The sequence below is a fragment of the Peromyscus californicus genome, unplaced genomic scaffold (assembly GCF_007827085.1).
Source record: "Peromyscus californicus insignis strain IS unplaced genomic scaffold, ASM782708v3 Scaffold_4__1_contigs__length_199733344, whole genome shotgun sequence".
NCBI classification, from domain to species: Eukaryota; Metazoa; Chordata; class Mammalia; order Rodentia; family Cricetidae; genus Peromyscus; species Peromyscus californicus.
This window is the reverse complement of record NW_026294562.1, coordinates 158,976,259-158,993,496: the sequence shown is the minus strand read 5'-3', so window position 1 is coordinate 158,993,496 and position 17,238 is coordinate 158,976,259. Positions and strand designations below refer to the sequence as shown.

Sequence of the window (17,238 nt, the reverse complement as noted above, 5' to 3'; positions counted from 1 at the left end):
TACAGTGTGTGTATCGGTGTGAAACAGGTTTATAAGGAAGGGCTAGGGAGAGGGCTCAGCAGTGAAGAACACTTACTGCTTGTGTGGCTGGTTTTATGTCAGCTTGACAGTCGCTAGAGTCAGTTTAGAATAGGGAGCCCCAGTTGAGAAAATGCCCCTACCAAATCTGTGCTCTGTGGTGAAGCCTGTGGTGGTTTTGTTTGTTTGTTTTTATTGGTGATTGATGAGGGAAGGCCCGGCTCACTGGATGGTTCTACCCTGGGCTGGTAGTCCTGGGTGCTATAAGAAAGCCATGAGGGGGGTTGGGGATTTAGCTCAGTGGTAGAGCGCTTGCCTAGAGCGCAAGGCCCTGGGTTCGGTCCTCAGCTGGGGGGTGGGGGGGATGAAAGCACTTACTGGCCTCTGCATCAGCTCCTGCCTCCAGGTTTCTGCCCTTAATTCTCTGGATGCCTGGTCCTGTGGCAGAGGAGAGGTGTTCAGTCCCTGGCCAACCAGGGAGCAGAGAGCACTTAGAGGAAGTGGTGTAATATTTTAAGGTCCCGCCCCAGTGACCTGTTTCCTCCATTTAGTGCCTACTTAAAGTTCTAGAATCTCCCCCAAACAGTGCTCAGTCTGGAGAGCAAGGACTCAAAACATAAGCCCTCCCCTCCCATATTTCAGATTTAAGCCACAGTGTAGTGTACTCACAAAGCCCATTTTCTTGTCATTTTTTCTTGAAGAGTACACAGCAGCCACTCACTCTGTATTTCCTTTGTGTTGGGTAAACTAAGTCATCTGGAAATGACTGACTCTAAGTATAGCGGGACATGTGGAGGCTGTGTGCCATTTATGGATTTGAGTGTAACCGGGGTCCCAGAAGCAATCACCTGTGAGTACTGAAGGATGGTAGTTCTGTTTTGACGCGGGTTAGGGCACCTCATCTGAGACTTCAAGGTGAGCAGTGTGGATGAGGCCGCAGCTCCAAGCTTTACTCTACTCATGAGCCACACATAGCTCTGGCCAGGTGCCTGGCACTGTTCTTGGTGCTTTCAAATGCAAGGCTCTGCTGGGCACATGCATATTGGAGAGTTCAAGGCCAGTCTGGGCTACATAATGAGGCCTTGTCTCCAAAACAAAAAACAACTCTTTAATTCTCACAGCACCCTTTGGACAAACAGATGAGGAAAACAAGGCGAAAACAAGGCGCAGAGTAGGGCATCTCAGCCATAGCTGGGTACAGTGGGTCCCTCGTCTGTCTGGCCAGTGCTTACAGTGCCTTTCATGCCATGGACCATCTGAAGTAGTTTCTTCAGATGCATAGAGGTGGAAAATGAGCATCAGCTCCCTTTCCGTGCTTCTTACTGAGGGATAAGGCTGGAGCAGGGACGAGACACGAGGCACATTCGGGCTGACCCATTACCAGGAGTTAGCTGTGAGGAATTGGGTTGTAGGAGACTCCCCAGGGTCCTCTGCCACACGTCATCGCTGCCTCTCTCCTCGCCCTCCCCAGTCCCCTGGTCTCTGCAGACCGGCTGTTTCCATGTTTTATCTGCACACAGTGGAAAGACACACGGTCCCCTTGGTGTCTTGCTCCCCAGCTCTGTCTTGGTAAAGGCCTGAGTCACATGGTGCCTCCTGGGCTGCCCCAAGGGCTCGAGGTGGACAGATCCAAGGGGGACCTTTAGCCAATGGGTCAGGTCCCCGGGATGCCAGCAGCACTCCTCAGATTAGGCCCAAACCCCTCTGCCGTGCAGAGTCTATTCCCCTGCTGTGGATAAGGAAGCTGGGGCTCAAGCAGGCAGGATGGGTCCCCAGAGCTGCCAGCCACCATTGCTGCAGGCTGCCTGCCTGTGGCCTGCTCTAGGACAAAGGGCAGCTGCTCCGATCCAACCCCAGGTTGTTGTCTAGATAGCTCAGGATGCACATTGCTGTGGGTGTTGGGCCACTCTGACCTAGCTCCCAGGAGTGGTGGTTGGTCTCCTTGGGAAGGTCTAGGCCCTGCCAGGTCACTGACTGTCATTTCTTTCTCTCTTCTCTGCAGTCGAGTGTTCAAGACAGACATGGAGCTAGAGGTTTTGCGCTACACAAATCGGATCTCCAGCGAGGCCCACCGTGAGGTGAGTTGGGCACCCGCTTCGGTTGGCCAGGACAGTGATGACCTTGCTAATTGCTGTGATCGAACACCTGACAAGGAGCGGCTTCGGGAAGGGGGGCTATATTCTGTCTCACAGTCTGTCCAGGTGGTGTGCTGGGTCACTCCATGGGGGTGAGTGACTCCATCTTAGCTCACCAAGAAGCAGAGAGACTGGGGTGGAAGTGAGGCTGGGCTGTAGCCCTCAATGTCAACTCAACAGCATCCTCTTCCTCCAGCTAGGCCTCCTCCTAAAGATTCTACAGCCTTCTCCAGGCAGCACCACCCATGGGAGACATTTCACATCCAAACTGTCACAGACTGAGTCACTGTGGGTGGGGTGGGAGAACTGTAAGGAAGGTAAAGGACCACGTGGAAGGCAGGAAGTTTCTCAGGAGAATTTCTCTCTTTCATGGTGGGTGCAGGGCAGGGATGGAGAGCCTCTGCTCCCTCTCCATCTTAAGGCACCTCCCTCCATGAAGGTCATGATCCCAGTCCTCGGGGACTGTCCCAACCAAATGGCCCTACTTCCAAGAGATCAGAGCTCTCCTCCCTGGTGTACTGGCACTTCCCAGCTCGTGTTAAAGCATCTTTTGTCCGTAACTATAATCCCAGCTCCTATCAGTGTTCTAGTGCTGTGAAGAGACACCATGACCCGGCAGCTCTTATGAAAGAGTTTAATTGGGTGGCTAACGGTTTCAGAGCTTTAGTCCACTGTCAGCAGGGTAGGGAGCATGGTGGTACACAGGCAGACATGGTGCTGGAGAATCTGAGATTCTATATCTGGATCCAGAGATAGCCGAAAGAGAGAGACTCTGGGCCTGGCATGGGCTTCTATAACCTCAGAGCCCACCTCCGGTGACACACTTCTCCAACAAGACCACACCTCCTAATCCTTTTAAATAGTGCCATTCCTTGGTGACCGAACATTCAAATCTACGAGCCTGTGGGGGCCATTTTTATTCAAACCACCACACCACCTTCCTTTTTTTTCTTATTTTTAAAATTTAGATTATTGTTTGTTTATTTGTACCTGTGTGCATTTGCATGTCTGTCTGATACGTGTGCATATGAGTGCAGTGCCTTTGGAGGCCAGAAGAGGGCAGTGGATCCTTTGGCGCTGGGGTTATAGTCAGTTATGAGCTGCCCAGTGTGAGCGCCGAGATCCAAACTCCAGTCCTAATGAATGAGCAGCAAGCACTCTTTAACCACTGAGCCATATTCTTCTTTTCTTTTTGTTTTTAAAGACAGGGTCTTGCTATATATCCCAGGATGGCCTTGAGCTCACTACGTAGCCCAGGCCATCTCAAAATATGATCCTTCCACTCCACCTCCCAAGTGCTGGTCCTGCAGGTGTGCTTTACCAAGTCTACCCAATCACCCGTTTTCCAGAAACACCTTCACGTGTGAAGGAAGCCAGTGTTTCAGAGCCACTCAGGTGCCTGGGGAATCCTGCCTGCTCAGGGACCATCCCAGCTTAGCCTAGGGACGACAAGGATGGCAGGAAGGCCATGTAATCTCTTGTCCCAGCTAATTTCTCTTTATAAAAATTAGGCAAAAGTAAACAAATAATAAATAATAAAACCCTCTCCTAATATTCAGGATTTGCCAAACATCTTGGTCAGATCTTTTGTCTTTAGGGTGCCGGCCACCCACAAGCTGTACTGTGGTGTTTATCAGCTTCCAAATGAAAGTGCTCCACAATGGTTTAAATAAACTCTGTGGTCTCGGAGCTGTTAAAAGGTCTAATTTGTCACTTTGCTGCACCACTGTGCATGGATCGCCCCTCCTTTTTTTTTTTCTTTTAAAGAGGAGCTTTTGAAAAAGTGTTATACATTATTTATAAGGCCGCGTTAGTTATCTGCTTAATACAAATGTCTTTGCTTAATACCCGTGCTCTAGGTAATGAAGGCTATAAAAGTGGGAATGAAAGAATACGAGATGGAAAGGTAAGCTGTGTCTCTCTGCATAAAGATTAAAATGTAAAAAACCCCAACAATCTATGTCCCCCAAGCAAGTAACAGATGAGGGGCTGGCGCACACTGCTTGCAGACCGAGTGGGGATTATGTGCAGCACTGGGATCCTAGGCACCACCCCGGCTCCTGGCAGAGTGTTTGATGGTAATGGGCCTTGATAACTTTCCAGGCTGGTTTACTGTCCCATCATTCCATGCTTGGACTTTGTTTCTGCAATTTGTGGGGGAAACTTTACAAAAAAGCCACTGGTAAAACAGCTTGCCCGTTTTTATGTGTAAACACCACCGTTATGTCTGCTGTGCTCGGGCCACTGGGTGGAGGGATGGCTAAGTGGCTCATAAAGCACCCTGGAGAGCCCCATCTGCCTTCAGCACCAGTTAGACTTGCCACAGGTTGGCATGCTCAGGTACTTCCTGGGGGGGGGGGGGGCTTACTGCTACCCATGCTCAAGGAATCCCTTGACTCAGATCGTACCCCCACCCTCCCAGGCTAGGTCCTGGGTCTCCCACCAGTGACCACACCACTGGAAGCTCTGGGAAGGTGACACTGGGGAAGGGCATCACCCTACCCATCCCAGATTCCCTTTCCTACCTGAACTTGTAAGCACTTGGCAGCTACCACCCCCTTTCCCATGTCCATAGCCCCAAGTCCACCATCAGGCCTGCTTTGTGCCAGGGCGCTGAAGTGTCTTCTTGGAAGCTGGGCCCACAGTGTGCATACGTGAGTGGGGTTGGACCTTTGAGGTGGGACCCAATGGGAGGCCCTTGTGTCCCTGGGTCTCCTGTACTCAGAGGACTCAGATCTTGAGAAAGCATTGCTATAAAAAAAGAGCCCACCTGACCACACCCAGATCTCTGGCTCCTTTGTTTGTTTGTTGAGACAAGATTTCCCTGTTTATCCCTGGTTGTTCTGGAACTAGCTCTCTAGACCAGGCTGGCCTCGAACTCAGAGAAATCCACCTGCCTCTCCCTCTCGAATGCTGGAATTAAAGGCACATTCCACCACCATCTGGCCCAATTTCTGGCTTCTTAGGAGGCCAAACTGGTGAGCCTGGTCTTGAACTTTTAGCTTCCAAAATTATAAGCCATACAAGCCTTTTTTCTTTATAAAATAGCCTGTCTTAGGTCTTTTATTATAGTAACAGAGAAAGGACTACTATGCTAGCCCACACCCCGTGGCCTTGCGGGCTGCATCAGTGTGAACAGCAGCACAGGTAGGGTCAGCAGGGGCCAGCCTGGCACATCTTCTCACTGTGGGCTTGCAGATGGAGGCCTTTCCCAGAGTTTAACCCCGAAAGGGGAGTCGAGCACCTATAAGCCAGTCCTCTCTTCTTGCTCTGAAGGGCACAGAATTGTTAAAATGGCTTTCCTCAGCTGCTGTGATGTCCCAGTAGGGGGCATGTAACAGCTGTCCATCAAAGCTGAGGCTCTGTCTCACCAAGGACACTGGGGAAGGGCGTGCACAGTTTCTCTGGTTTGCAGTCTGCACAGCATTCCCTCTCCCTCCTCAAGGATCTGAGGTGGGAAAGAGAGCTATAGGGCTAGCCAGGGAGGCAGGAGTGATGAGTCTCTCAGACTGGCTCTGCCCCAGAAACCTGTTCTCAGTTGAGTTGACTCATAGTGACCCATAACAGATGCCTCAAATAAAAATAACCAAGAAATCAGAGCAAGAATAGCTCACCTGTGTGTGGGCCGTCACAGTCTCTGCCTGCAGCCAGCTGTGCCCCGGGCTGTCGGGGGTTGGCTCTGGAAGGGACCCCGAGACACTCTTTCCTCAGCTCCTGACCCTGACCCTGCTGCAGCTCATAGGCAGAGCTACATGGGCTTTGGGTCTGTGACAAGGAATGTCTCGGCTGTTGTTTTTCAGAAATCTAAAGGACTTATAATAGCATAATGAGCCCCCAGGCCCTCATCCATTGTTTAGTTTTGTGTTTGTGTTTTGGTTTGCTGGTGTATGTGAACAGTCCAGACATCATGTCATTCCCATGTAAATATTTCAGGAGATGTCTCAGTCAGTGAGACTTTTCCCTTCCTATAACCACCCTGCCATTACCTCATCTAACCAAATTAACAGTTCAAACAGCTTTCTGTACCTGAGTATCCCACATCACAGATTCAGCCAACTGTGGCTGGTGCAAACTTTTTTCTTTTAACTTGAATCAGTAAGTGAACATGCGTAGACCTTGCACTGTCATTTCCCTCTAAGCCACACAGGGTAACAACTATTGACATAGGGTTAGGTTAGGCCTTATAAATAACCTCCAGTTGATTTGAAGTGTCGGGGGAGAATGTTTGGGTACGAGGGACTTGGGCCTCTGGGGAGGCTGGTTGGTATCCACAGGGTTAGAGTCAGCCCCCTTCTTCTGCCGAAGACTGACTGTGGTTTGTTTGGTTATTTGATGTATTATGTGTGTGAGGGCACATGCATGCCTATGGAGGTAAGAAGGTAATCTCTTCTGACCCTTGAGTCCCAGGGATCCACCTGATGTGGGTCCTCTGGGAGATCAGTAAATGGTTTTGACGTCTGAGCCCCCCTCCAGGGCCCTGGCCATAGTCTCTTAGTACTGCCATTTGCATTGATGTAAACCTGTCTTTTTTCTTTTTGGATTTGTTTTCCTTAAGCCAAGATTCAAACACAGGCTGCACATTGCCCTAGGCTGTTGGGAATTCTTTTGGAGTTGAGCCCGGGGAGAGCTTGCAGGCTCCCTTTCCTTGGTGACTAGATCCCCGAGTTATGGACAGCCTGAAGCTTAGCTGGCATAGTGGGAGGTGTCTGGCCAGGTGTACAGAGGGCACCAAGTGGACAGATTTCCATGATGGCCAGCTGGCTCTCTCATGTGTACAATGTGTCTCACATCCATCTATGGCCCATAATAGAAGATCTAGACTTCTAGATTCTAGAGTAGTGGTTCTCAACCTATGGGTTGTGACCCCTTGGGGGGGGTCACATCGGATATTTACATCACAACTCATAACAGCAAAATTACAGTTATGAGGTAGCAACAAAATAATTTTATGGTTGGGGGTCAGCACAGCATGAGGAACTGTGTTAAAGGGTCGCAGCATTAGGAAGGCTGAGAAGCACTGGTCTAGAGGAAAGCAATGTTTGTCTGTGGGCCTCAGCCAATGGGAGCACCTGATCATTGGGCCCCTGAGAGCTCAGCATAAAGGGGCTGGTGGGAATGGGCATGCCCAAGGGAAGAGTGGAAGCAACGGTAACAGGAATGAGCTGCAAAGTCTGCTCCTGAAGGTAGTGGGGAGACGCTTGTCCAAGGATGTCATCACATCTGAGGATGTCTGCCTAGATTTCAAGAGGGCACTCCTCTGCCCCGTGAACATCTGTAGCTATGAATTGGAACGACTCTTAGTCCCAAGCTCTCTTCCCACAGGCAGGCCTGTCTGTCACTGCCTGGGTCTCTTTCTGTTTCCATTGCACAGAAAGAGTGTGTGTCCATGAGAACCCGAAGATGCCTCAGGAACCATGTATCATCTTCTGGCACAGTAACTGGTGTCGGGAAACATGTCTGGGTTGTTTGGATGGACGAATGCATGGATGGATGCATGGATGGATGCATGGATGGATGCATGGAAGAGAGAAGAAAAGGATCTGAGCTATTTTTCTACCACCCTGCATACTACTGGAGACTTCAGAATTACTTTCCTAAATTAGAAATCAAAGCGTTCCAAAGCAGGTGTTGTTGGCTACCCAGGGGACATGGCCCTTTTAACACAGGCTGGACTGCTGCCCAGGTAGATTAGGGCGGCCCAAGTGTTACGTGGGCAGTGGACTCATGGGGCCACAAGGAAGTGAGCTTCCTTTTTGTGTGTGCTGATGGTGCCCTGCACTCATGGTGGGCATCCCTCAAATCTGTGGGCCACACAGAGGGGCATGGGGATGGGGCAGGAAGACTCTAAGCCAGGACTGGAAGCTGGGGTAGTGGAGGGCAGCACCAGGACAAATAGCTTCACAGACTCAGATGCCAGCTGGAGACCACATTCTAAGCCTTGTCCCCCCCCTTTTTTAATTATCAGAGATTTATTATACAATCTTGAGGGCATGTTGAAAAAAGCATAAGCTAGCTGATGTCATTTATGAAGACACCGCCTTCTCCTCTGTGCTGTGCCTGCCAGCAAGGAAGTGAAAATCATTTTCCAAAATTGAGGTGTAGTAAATTGTGTTAAACCAATAAGACGTTGATGTTTGGACAAATCGGCTCGCCCAGCATCCGACTCTAGGCCCAATCAGGCGGTCCGTTTTAACACCTCGTATTATTCAATGTTAGTGGCGTAACCGGCTTGTAGCTGGCTGGCACAGGGCTGGCAGCTGAATCAATTACCTGCAAACACTAATTTAGAGCATGCTCAATTGGCTGTGTAAGCAGGTCCCGGTTCATATTTACTACACGGAGATTAATAACTTGATGCCATTGACAGCCTGGAACCTTAATTGGGATTGCTGTCTCCTCCACTCCAGCTGTGAAGGAGCCATTTGGGGCCCTCTCATAACAGCTGGGGGAGGGGTGGTGTGAGTAACTTGAAAGACAGGTTCTGTGGGTATGACCATGTCCCCACGGTCTTGCCTCATTCCCCACCTCTGTCCTGTCTGGAACCCTCCACTAGGACTGGGCTTTCCTGGGTTCCTGTCACAGGCTAGCTCACAGTGGTCGCCTCCTGCTTTCTTTTAGGCCTGTGTTAATGAAGAACTTGCCCGGCTGTGCCTTTTTAAAATTAAAGGCCTTATTGCCTTTTCCTGCCCTTTGGACAAATGGAGTGAGCTATGTGTCATTTGTCCTCAGGGTGCCTGGTGGGTCCAGACTTGGGGAGCCCGGGGGACTGCATCTCTTCATCACATGCATGCCACACCCCTATACACACTACACACTGCCTACCACACATCCCTACACCCCCACACTCACGTGTGCACCACACAAGCATGTCTTCTGTCTGTATGCACATCGCACACATCCTCCACACACAGTAGCACATTCCTCTCACATCTCACATAGACACACATACACCTCTAGTAACCCCGAACTTCAACCCCTCCTCAACTTGTATGGTCCATCCAGGTCTCCAGGTGCTGAGGGAGAGGTGAAGTGTCCAGTGTACCAAGGGCTCAGGCTGCAAAACCCTAGCCATATTTACTTTACGCAGGTCAGGTTCTTTGTGTCTTTAAAGGATTAGAAACTTTAGCTCCCATGAGGACAGGAGGGAGGCTGGAGAGCCTGTAGGCACAGCCCCAACCTCCTTCTCCCTGAGGTCAGAGCTGCAGGGGAACAGGCAGCCTGCGGCCCATGGGCTCTGTGAGCCTGAGTGCATGCCGGCTCTGGGTAGGCAAGCACTGGCTGCTCTGGGAGTCTGCTGGAGCCCCTTCCAGATCCCTGGAGCCATGAGCTTTCTCGGGCCTCCTCCCCCTCCTCCTCCTCCCCCTCCCCCTCCTCCCCCTCCTCCTCTTCCTCCTTCTTCCTCTCCATCCTCTCCTTCCTCTTCCTCTTCATCCTTCCTCACCTTCCTCTTATTTTTCTTTCCTTTTTGTTTTTTTTTTTATTTTTTGGTTTTTTTGTTTGTTGATTTTTGTTTTGTTTTTTGAAATAGGCTTTTTTGTGTAGACTTGGCTGCCCTAGAACTCTATATAGACCAGGCTGACCTCGAACTCACAGATTCACCTGCCTTTGCTGGGATTAAAGGCATGCACCACCACCACCACCACCACCCCGGCTTTCTTAATTCCTTTTAGTGTCTTGTGGAAATGAAACATAGGACCTTGCACATAGACAGAACACTACCACTGAGCCATAACCCCAGCCTTTGATTTCTTTCAAAGTCTCACTATGTAGCCCAGGCTGACCTGAAATTCAAGGGCCTCCTTTGGCTTGCCTCCCAAGTGCTGGTGTTAGACATTCATCACTGAGCGCAGATACTTGCTTCCCTGTTCATCAGCCCCTCTAGGCAAGACGTCATCTCTGAAGAATGCCCTCTGTGCCCATGCTGCCCTCCTCTTGTTCTGCGGCTTGCTCAGATGCTGTCTTCACAGGGCATGAGGTCAGGCCTGGCTTTGTATGTCCATAGCCAGGGTTGGGACCCCTCACGGGTCATTTGGTTTTGTTGGTGATAGATGTCACTCAGAGGTATTTCCTTCCTGGCAGGTTCTGGAGATGCCCAGTTTCCCAATAAGGTACATTCTGACCTAATCTGGCTTCAGCCTGGGCATAGCTGTTCACCAGTGAGGCTGTCCTTACTTTACTGTCTTTCCCCCACCCCTGTAAAGGATACTTGGGGTTTGTGGAGAAGGAGGTTTTGGGGACAAGTATGGGGTACAGACTATCTCAGGCCTGGGCCCCAGGTAAGAGATGATTGATTGATGGCCCTTCTCTGTGAGCCTGGTTAGTGTCCATAGGTGGTACCAGTACGTCCATATCAGACACAGGTGTACTCGGCCAATGTTGAAGGGCGAGAGCTGTGGATAGCCACTGAGAATGCACACCTGGATATGGAAAGCCCTGCATGGCCTTGGTGGCCTGGTGTGGGATTTTGCCAGCACTTCCTTGGTAGCCCACGATGACAGAGGTCAGCAACACCCCCACCCCACCTCACCCCGAGTGTGCGCACGAGTTCGTACAAGCATGTGCTTTCTGTAAACATATAGTGAAGTGATGAACTAGTCTGGGCTTTGGAGACAGCACCAGGTGAAGCGGGCCTTCTTTCCAGTGCTGGAGGTGTCACCCCACCGGAACCCCAGTGAGGACCTGGTGGGCGCCTGTGGACCTGCACTGTTTAACCAATAAGCGCTTCTGTTGATTCAGGGAAGGTGTCTTCCTGGCTTGCTTGGAGATTGTGTCAGGAAAGGGTGTGGAATGTTAGCAGCTGCCTTTTAAGCATCTCCCTTGGCTGAGAGAGAGGGTGCGGGGGAGGGAGGGAGGGAGGGAGGGGAGGTATTCAGAAACCTTTCTGTTTTATTTTTTCAAATGTCTTTAACATTTTTATTTTATCTCTGTTCATGGGTGTGTCTGTATGTATGCCCTGTGTATGTTGAGGGGTGGGGGGATGTCCCTGGAGCTGAAGTTAGAGGTGGTTGTGAGCCACCTGATGCGGGTACTGGAAGCCAAACTTGGGTCTTCTCAAGAGCAGGAAGTGCTTTTAAGAACAGTTTCAGGTTAGAGAGTTGGGAGCATAGAGTCCTGGGCACACTACACCGTCTTCACCTTTGCTGACGTTGCTATGGAAACACCACTGATAGCGTGGTTACTGTTAGCTGATCTGTCTCAGTTCCTTAGCTCTCACCAGTGTCCTTTTCCTGGCTCAGGAGACCCTATAAAACCTAGTTGTGCTGTCCCCTGGAGCTCCTGAGCTACGACAGCCCCTCTACTGCCCTTGTTTGTGATGACCTTGATAGTTCTCAAGTCATGCTTGGGTGATGGGAAGGATGTCTCCCTAGTTTAGGGCCTCAGGCTGACAATGGGGCCATGTGATACTTAGAGGTGAAGTGCCACTGTCCTCAGGAAAGAGTAAGTCCACCCGCTGTCACGTGACATGGGTCACCTGCCTAGGTGTCTAGTTCCTCCCTGTGAGGTGACTCCCATCCCTTCCCTCCCTCTCCATGGTACTCACTCTGCTGGAAGGCACTGGGCACCAGCTGCACTTAGGCAGCAGGGGTCGGTTCCACCTCCTCCAGGTGCCGCATGACTTATTTATGAGGCCTCGGTACACGGTGCTCTCTTCCCTCCTGGTTATTTATTCAATTTTTAGTACTTATTTCTGTTTAGACTCTTGGATGTTTTATTTTAGATTGGGGATGTAATCTGGGCTCCGGCTATTCATCTCAATGCTCCAGTCATTCTGAGAGTTGAAGGCTCTTGTGCTGCCTCTCATGTCCCTTTGATAAACACCTGTCATTTGCTTTCTGAGCACTCCCTGGGCTTTCTTTCTGATTGCATGATGCTCCAGGCTCATCTTGTATATTCTTTGTTCAAGCCCTTGAGGGAATTTTCTCTAAGGAATGCTACTTGCTGTTACTGGAGAATCATGTCAGAAACCAGGATCGGGGGCTGGAAAGACCCACTGCTCTTGCAGAGACCTGAGTTCGGTTCCCAGCACCCATATGGAGGCTCACAGCCATCTGTAACTCCAGTTACAGTTCCAGGGGATCCATGGGCACCTGCACGCACGTGGTGTGTGTGTGTGTGTGTGTGTGTGTGTGTGTGTGTGTGTGTGTGTGTGTGTGTGTGTCAGAGGGGGTTGTCTTGTAGTTTTGTGGTTAGAGTTCCTAGAGATGGGTGCCCTGGGTTTGGGTCCCCGCTGTGTGATGTTGGGCAGGTTGATAGCACTATATCTCTGTTTCCTCATCTGAGGTCTTTGCTAATAACACTTTATGGCCTAGTTGAGTGAACTCAGTGAGTTAGATATTGGTACAGAGAACAGATCAGATACAGTGACTTTACTAACCACCATAATGGGGCTGCTACTTAGTATTCTCTATTCTCATTTTATAGTCTCAGAACAGAAGACTTAGCTCCAAACGCCTCTTTTTCTCCCCTTATCCCTTAGCTATATTTTAAGATCGGAGATTGGGGCAAGCCCACTTCCACCCCCAATTTTCTTTTTGGGCAGAACAATATATAAAGCGCAGGACCTGGCTGCCCCTTGAAAGGGTAGCAGAGCCCTGTAGTGTGGTCAGAACCCATCTTGCATTTGGGTTTTTCCAGAGCTCCCTGGTCCAGGCTCCACTTGGAAGGTCAATGCAGCGTAGATGCTTGGGAAGGTTTTGCTTTCACCAAGGATTTTAAGTGACCCATTTTATTCTCCCCACTTTTTAAAGTCTCTCCTCCACATCCACAGTTACATTTCCTTTCACTTTCCCTCTATGAATCCATGCGCTTCCTCTATTGATCAGTTTGTAACAGTTGGATCCGCTTTATTGATCTTTTCTTACAATCCGTTCTTAAATTTCTTTTCTGCTTCCATTGTTTACTTGACTCATGGATTTCCAATTTCATCATTAACTCCTTTCTCTTTCCTTCCTGATGCGTCTTTTGAACATCCATCTTGTAACCTGTTGAGATGAATCTTAGTTCTCTCTCCCTTCTCTGGTAAAAAATGGATTGGGGCTAATTTTTTGCTATTGAGCACAGCTTTGGTCATATCCTAGTAAGTTTTGATTGATTTGTTTTTTGACCCAAGAAATGTACTAATTTGTTCCAGATTGATGTGTCTGGGTTTTTCTTGGTTAACTTTTTGTTATTAGTTACTGAGTTTGTCACCATTTGCAATAAGAAAATGTGGCCTTTGTTAAAAAAAAAAAAAAAGACCCAACAAATGAAATTCATTTTGAGATTTTTCTTTCTGTCTTATTTTATAGTATTTTTGTCAGTAGTTTCAGGAGTACAGACACTTGTTTGGTTTTTAGTTTAGAATGAACATTTTGAGCACACCCATCAGGCTTCTGGTCTCATCTGGCCCCCTTCCTCCTCTCTTCTGTCGTTGAGTGTGTCCTCAGACCGAGAGATCTGCTTTATGAATCCCCTCATGAGTGATGAATGGGTCTGTTGCACCCACTTCCAAGACGAGCAGTTGGAGGGATGCGGGTTGCAGGCTGTTTGTGTTTATCATACTCTACCTTTTAAACTGTTTGATCAGAGTCCTTGGTTTTATTGGTATCTGATTTTGTTGGTGGTGTTATGTGCTTTCTTTGTGTTGTTTCCTGTTCTGTCTTTGTTCTTTTGTTTTGTTTTGTTTTTTTGAGACGAGATCTTGCTGTGTAATTGGCCTACCTGCTTCTTCCTCCGAGTGCTGGGATAAAAGGCAGGTGCCATGACATCTGGTATTATTTTTTTTCAGATTTATTTACTTACTTTTATGTGTTTGCATGTTTGGCCTGTGTGCACCACATGCATACAGTGCCTGTGAAGGCCAGAAGAGGACATCAGATTTCCTAGAACTGGAGTTTTAGCTAATTGTGAGCCGCCCTGTGGGTACTGGAACCCAACCTGGTCCTCTATAAGAGCAGCAAGTGCTCTTAACTGTGGAGCCATTTCTCCAGCCCCAGGTTTGTTTGTTGGTTTGTTTATTAGTTGTTATTTATTTTGTGGTGCTGGGGATAGATCTTGAGCCTTATGCACACAGGGCCACTGCTGTACCTGCTGGCCCTCCTTATTTTATTTTATTATTTATTTAGGTTTTTCAAGACAGGGTTTCTCTGTGTAGTTTTGGGCCTTCCTTTATTTTATCTATCTATTTATTTATTTATTTATTTTGGTTTTTCGAGACAGGGTTTCTCTATGTAGTTTTGGGCCCTCCTTTATTTTATTTATTTATTTACTTATCTATTTATTTATTTATTTATTTTGGTTTTGGTTCCTGTCCTGGATCTCCCTCTGTAGACCAGGCTGGCCTCGAACTCACAGCGATCCGCCTGGCTCTGCCTCCCGAGTGCCGGGATTAAAGGTGTGCGCCACCACCTTCCGGCATATTGTATTTTATTTTTGAGATAGGCTTCTCACTGACCTGAAACATTGTACAGCTGAGGCTGGCTACCCAGCAAGCGCCGGATCTGTCTGGCCTGTCCTCCCCAGCTCTAGGCTCACAGACACAGAAACACCATGCCTAGATTTTTTTTTTTTTAATGGGTTCTGGGACTTGAACTCAGGTCCTCATGCTTGCAAGACAAGCACTTTGCTGACCGAGCCATGTCCCTAGCCCCTCTTCCTTCATTTTGATGTTTTCTGTTGCTTCTGAGTCGGAGTTTACTCCAAATAGAAGGGCCTGCCTGTGTCAGCAGCCTGTGTCTCACATTTACTGGGCTGGGCTGGGGTGTAGGTCAGGGGTAGATCCTTGGCCTAGCATGTGCAAGGTCCTAGGTTTGGAACACCAGCATTGCAAGAAAACAGCAACAACAAAACAAAACAAAAAACCCCAGAAAGTGTTTTATCCGGCGCATTTACTGAGGGAAACAGCATGCCCGTTCTCTTCCCTGCCGCTCCTGCTTTCTGGTTTCTGTTTTAACTTTATAGCTTTGAAGTGTCCTCTGTGCTCTTTCAGATGCCTCCCACTCTCTCTGCGGAGTCACCTGTAAATTAAGAAACAGATGACTTGCGCTTCTCTGTTGTCTCTGTGTTAAAATTAAGTTCATATCTGTCTCAATTAAGGAATTGGAAATGGAGCATACACTTGCCTTTTAATCCCTTTTTCTTTTACCTCCTAGTGGCGTGGTTTTGTGGTGGGTTTTATATGACTTATATTTCCTTGAATTACTTTCCATGTGTATATTCTTTTATAGTGATTAAAACTTGTGTTGCTAAAATTCCTTCCCTGAGGAAGACATAAATAGCATCTACTCTTTCTCCTAAGGTCCCAATGACAAACTGAGGTACTAGTTCATCAGAGGTCATTCTGGGGAACCAGTGGGTTTATTGAGCTTATAGAGCAATGGGGGGGGGGGGTTACAGGCAAGAGCATGGGTGACCCTCAAGCAGCTACTCTGGAAGGTCTGCACCCCGTATGCATAATAGCCTCCCCATGCCTACATACATAGAGAACGTTTCTCTAGTCCTTTCCAGCCTGTGTCCTTCCAACCCCTCCCCAAGGCTAGATTAGGGCAGAATCAGCTGCACTGTTCGGCAGGGGTGGGAGGGCATTCTGGTGAGGGTCAAATGACCCTCTCCACCTCTCCTCAGATCTGGGAGGGAGTGTCCCCCCAGGAGGCCCCACTGTGATAGCTCTGCGGTGGGCACAGCTGAACTCAAGAAGATGGCCGCAGTTTGGCTTAGAGGATACTTGAGGCTACCTTACTTAGTAAAGGCGTCTGTGGCCTTTACTCACAAGCCTCGTGCTTGCTAAGTCTTGGTTCAGTGTTTCAAGTGTCTCCCATGTGGGAAAATCTTTTGTCATCAGTAATGACATAAACGGGTTTTGAGTCTTTGTTCCCAAAAGAATGGGAGTCTTTGACAAGTCCCACAGCTGTGCTTTTCTGGAGAGCTGTCAGTCTTCCTGCCTAGACAGGTGCCCCTAGGAGTCTTAGGAGAGATGGTACTTCCCATGGCTCGGCCCTGGTGCTGTTCGGATGGAGGACTGCACTCAGAGAGTCTGAGGGTTAATCAGTCCACCTGCAGCCATCGGAAGACAAAGTTAGGGAGGCTCTAGAGCCTAGGCCCAAGCAGGGAGGGCCCCGTCAAGCTCCCCGTGGGTGGCCCCTCACCTCTTAGGTAGCAAGATTCAGAGCGATGGGTTCTGACTTCAGCCCGTCAACATTGGCCAGAGGAGCAACCCCATCCAACACAGAGCGGATGAGGGGAAGGAGGGGCAGCCTGCAGGCTGTAACTTGTGTGACAGACTTGTGGAGTCGGGAATACTTGGTTGTCAGCAAGGCTGTTCTGCCTGCAGTATCCCGGCCGGTAGTCCTACCAAGTGGTAGTATCACATGCACATGGCTGTTGTCATTACCCTCTGGCCACTCGCCGGCAGCAAGCCTTTAAGCCCTCGGGTCAGGAGATCTTAGGCCTGTGATGGAATGGTTTATCACGCCACTCTGAGCAAGTCCTCTGAACCCCCATCTCTCTGTGGCTTCCCTCTGTGTTATTAGACGTAATATGATGGCCCTCTGTGGGCAGAAGCCATGCACACAGGCCGGGGCTGTCTCTGCAAGCCCCTGTGACACCTGTCTTTGTCTCTGGTGGGTCTTTGAAGCCCCTGTTCTCACAGACTGGGGTTCTGCATGGCACTGCTGCCCTTTCTCTTGCTCATGTAAGAACCCAACTCTGCCTCATTCTAAGCCAAATATGAACGACCATAGCCCAGAAATATTGATTGTGTTTACCCTGAATGGCGTTTCACTGTGGAAGAGGCTACATGAAATTATAGTCACCAAACAAAAGAAAGGTGCATATCAGCACATTACATTGGTCAGCACAGTGAGATGGGGAAATCTTTAGGTTCCTGACATGTTCTAGCAGTCTTAGCTTCTGGGGTGGTGGAGGCTAGGGGTCTCCAGAGCCTAGCTCTGCATTCTGAGAAGTTTCCCTGTTAGTCAATTACAGGAGTCAAGGCAGCTGGCCCAGGGTCATTTTGGCTCTAGGCTTCTTCACAGTCACTGTGCTCTGCTCTGTCAAGGTCAGTCGATCTGCAAGATGCACTTCTTCAGAGACCTTCATTTTGTTTAGG

General features: G+C 49.2%; 1 protein-coding gene across 1 annotated transcript in view; it reads left to right on the top strand.

Annotated features, from left to right (window-relative positions):
• Window positions 1–17,238, top strand: part of Pepd (peptidase D) — a 134,889-nt gene that overhangs the window by 56,516 nt on the left and 61,135 nt on the right. Inside the window, exons 8-9 of the mRNA XM_052760063.1 lie at window positions 2,021–2,096; window positions 4,013–4,059. Of these exons, the coding sequence (XP_052616023.1) occupies window positions 2,021–2,096; window positions 4,013–4,059 (123 nt within the window). The remainder of the gene's footprint in view (window positions 1–2,020; window positions 2,097–4,012; window positions 4,060–17,238) is intronic.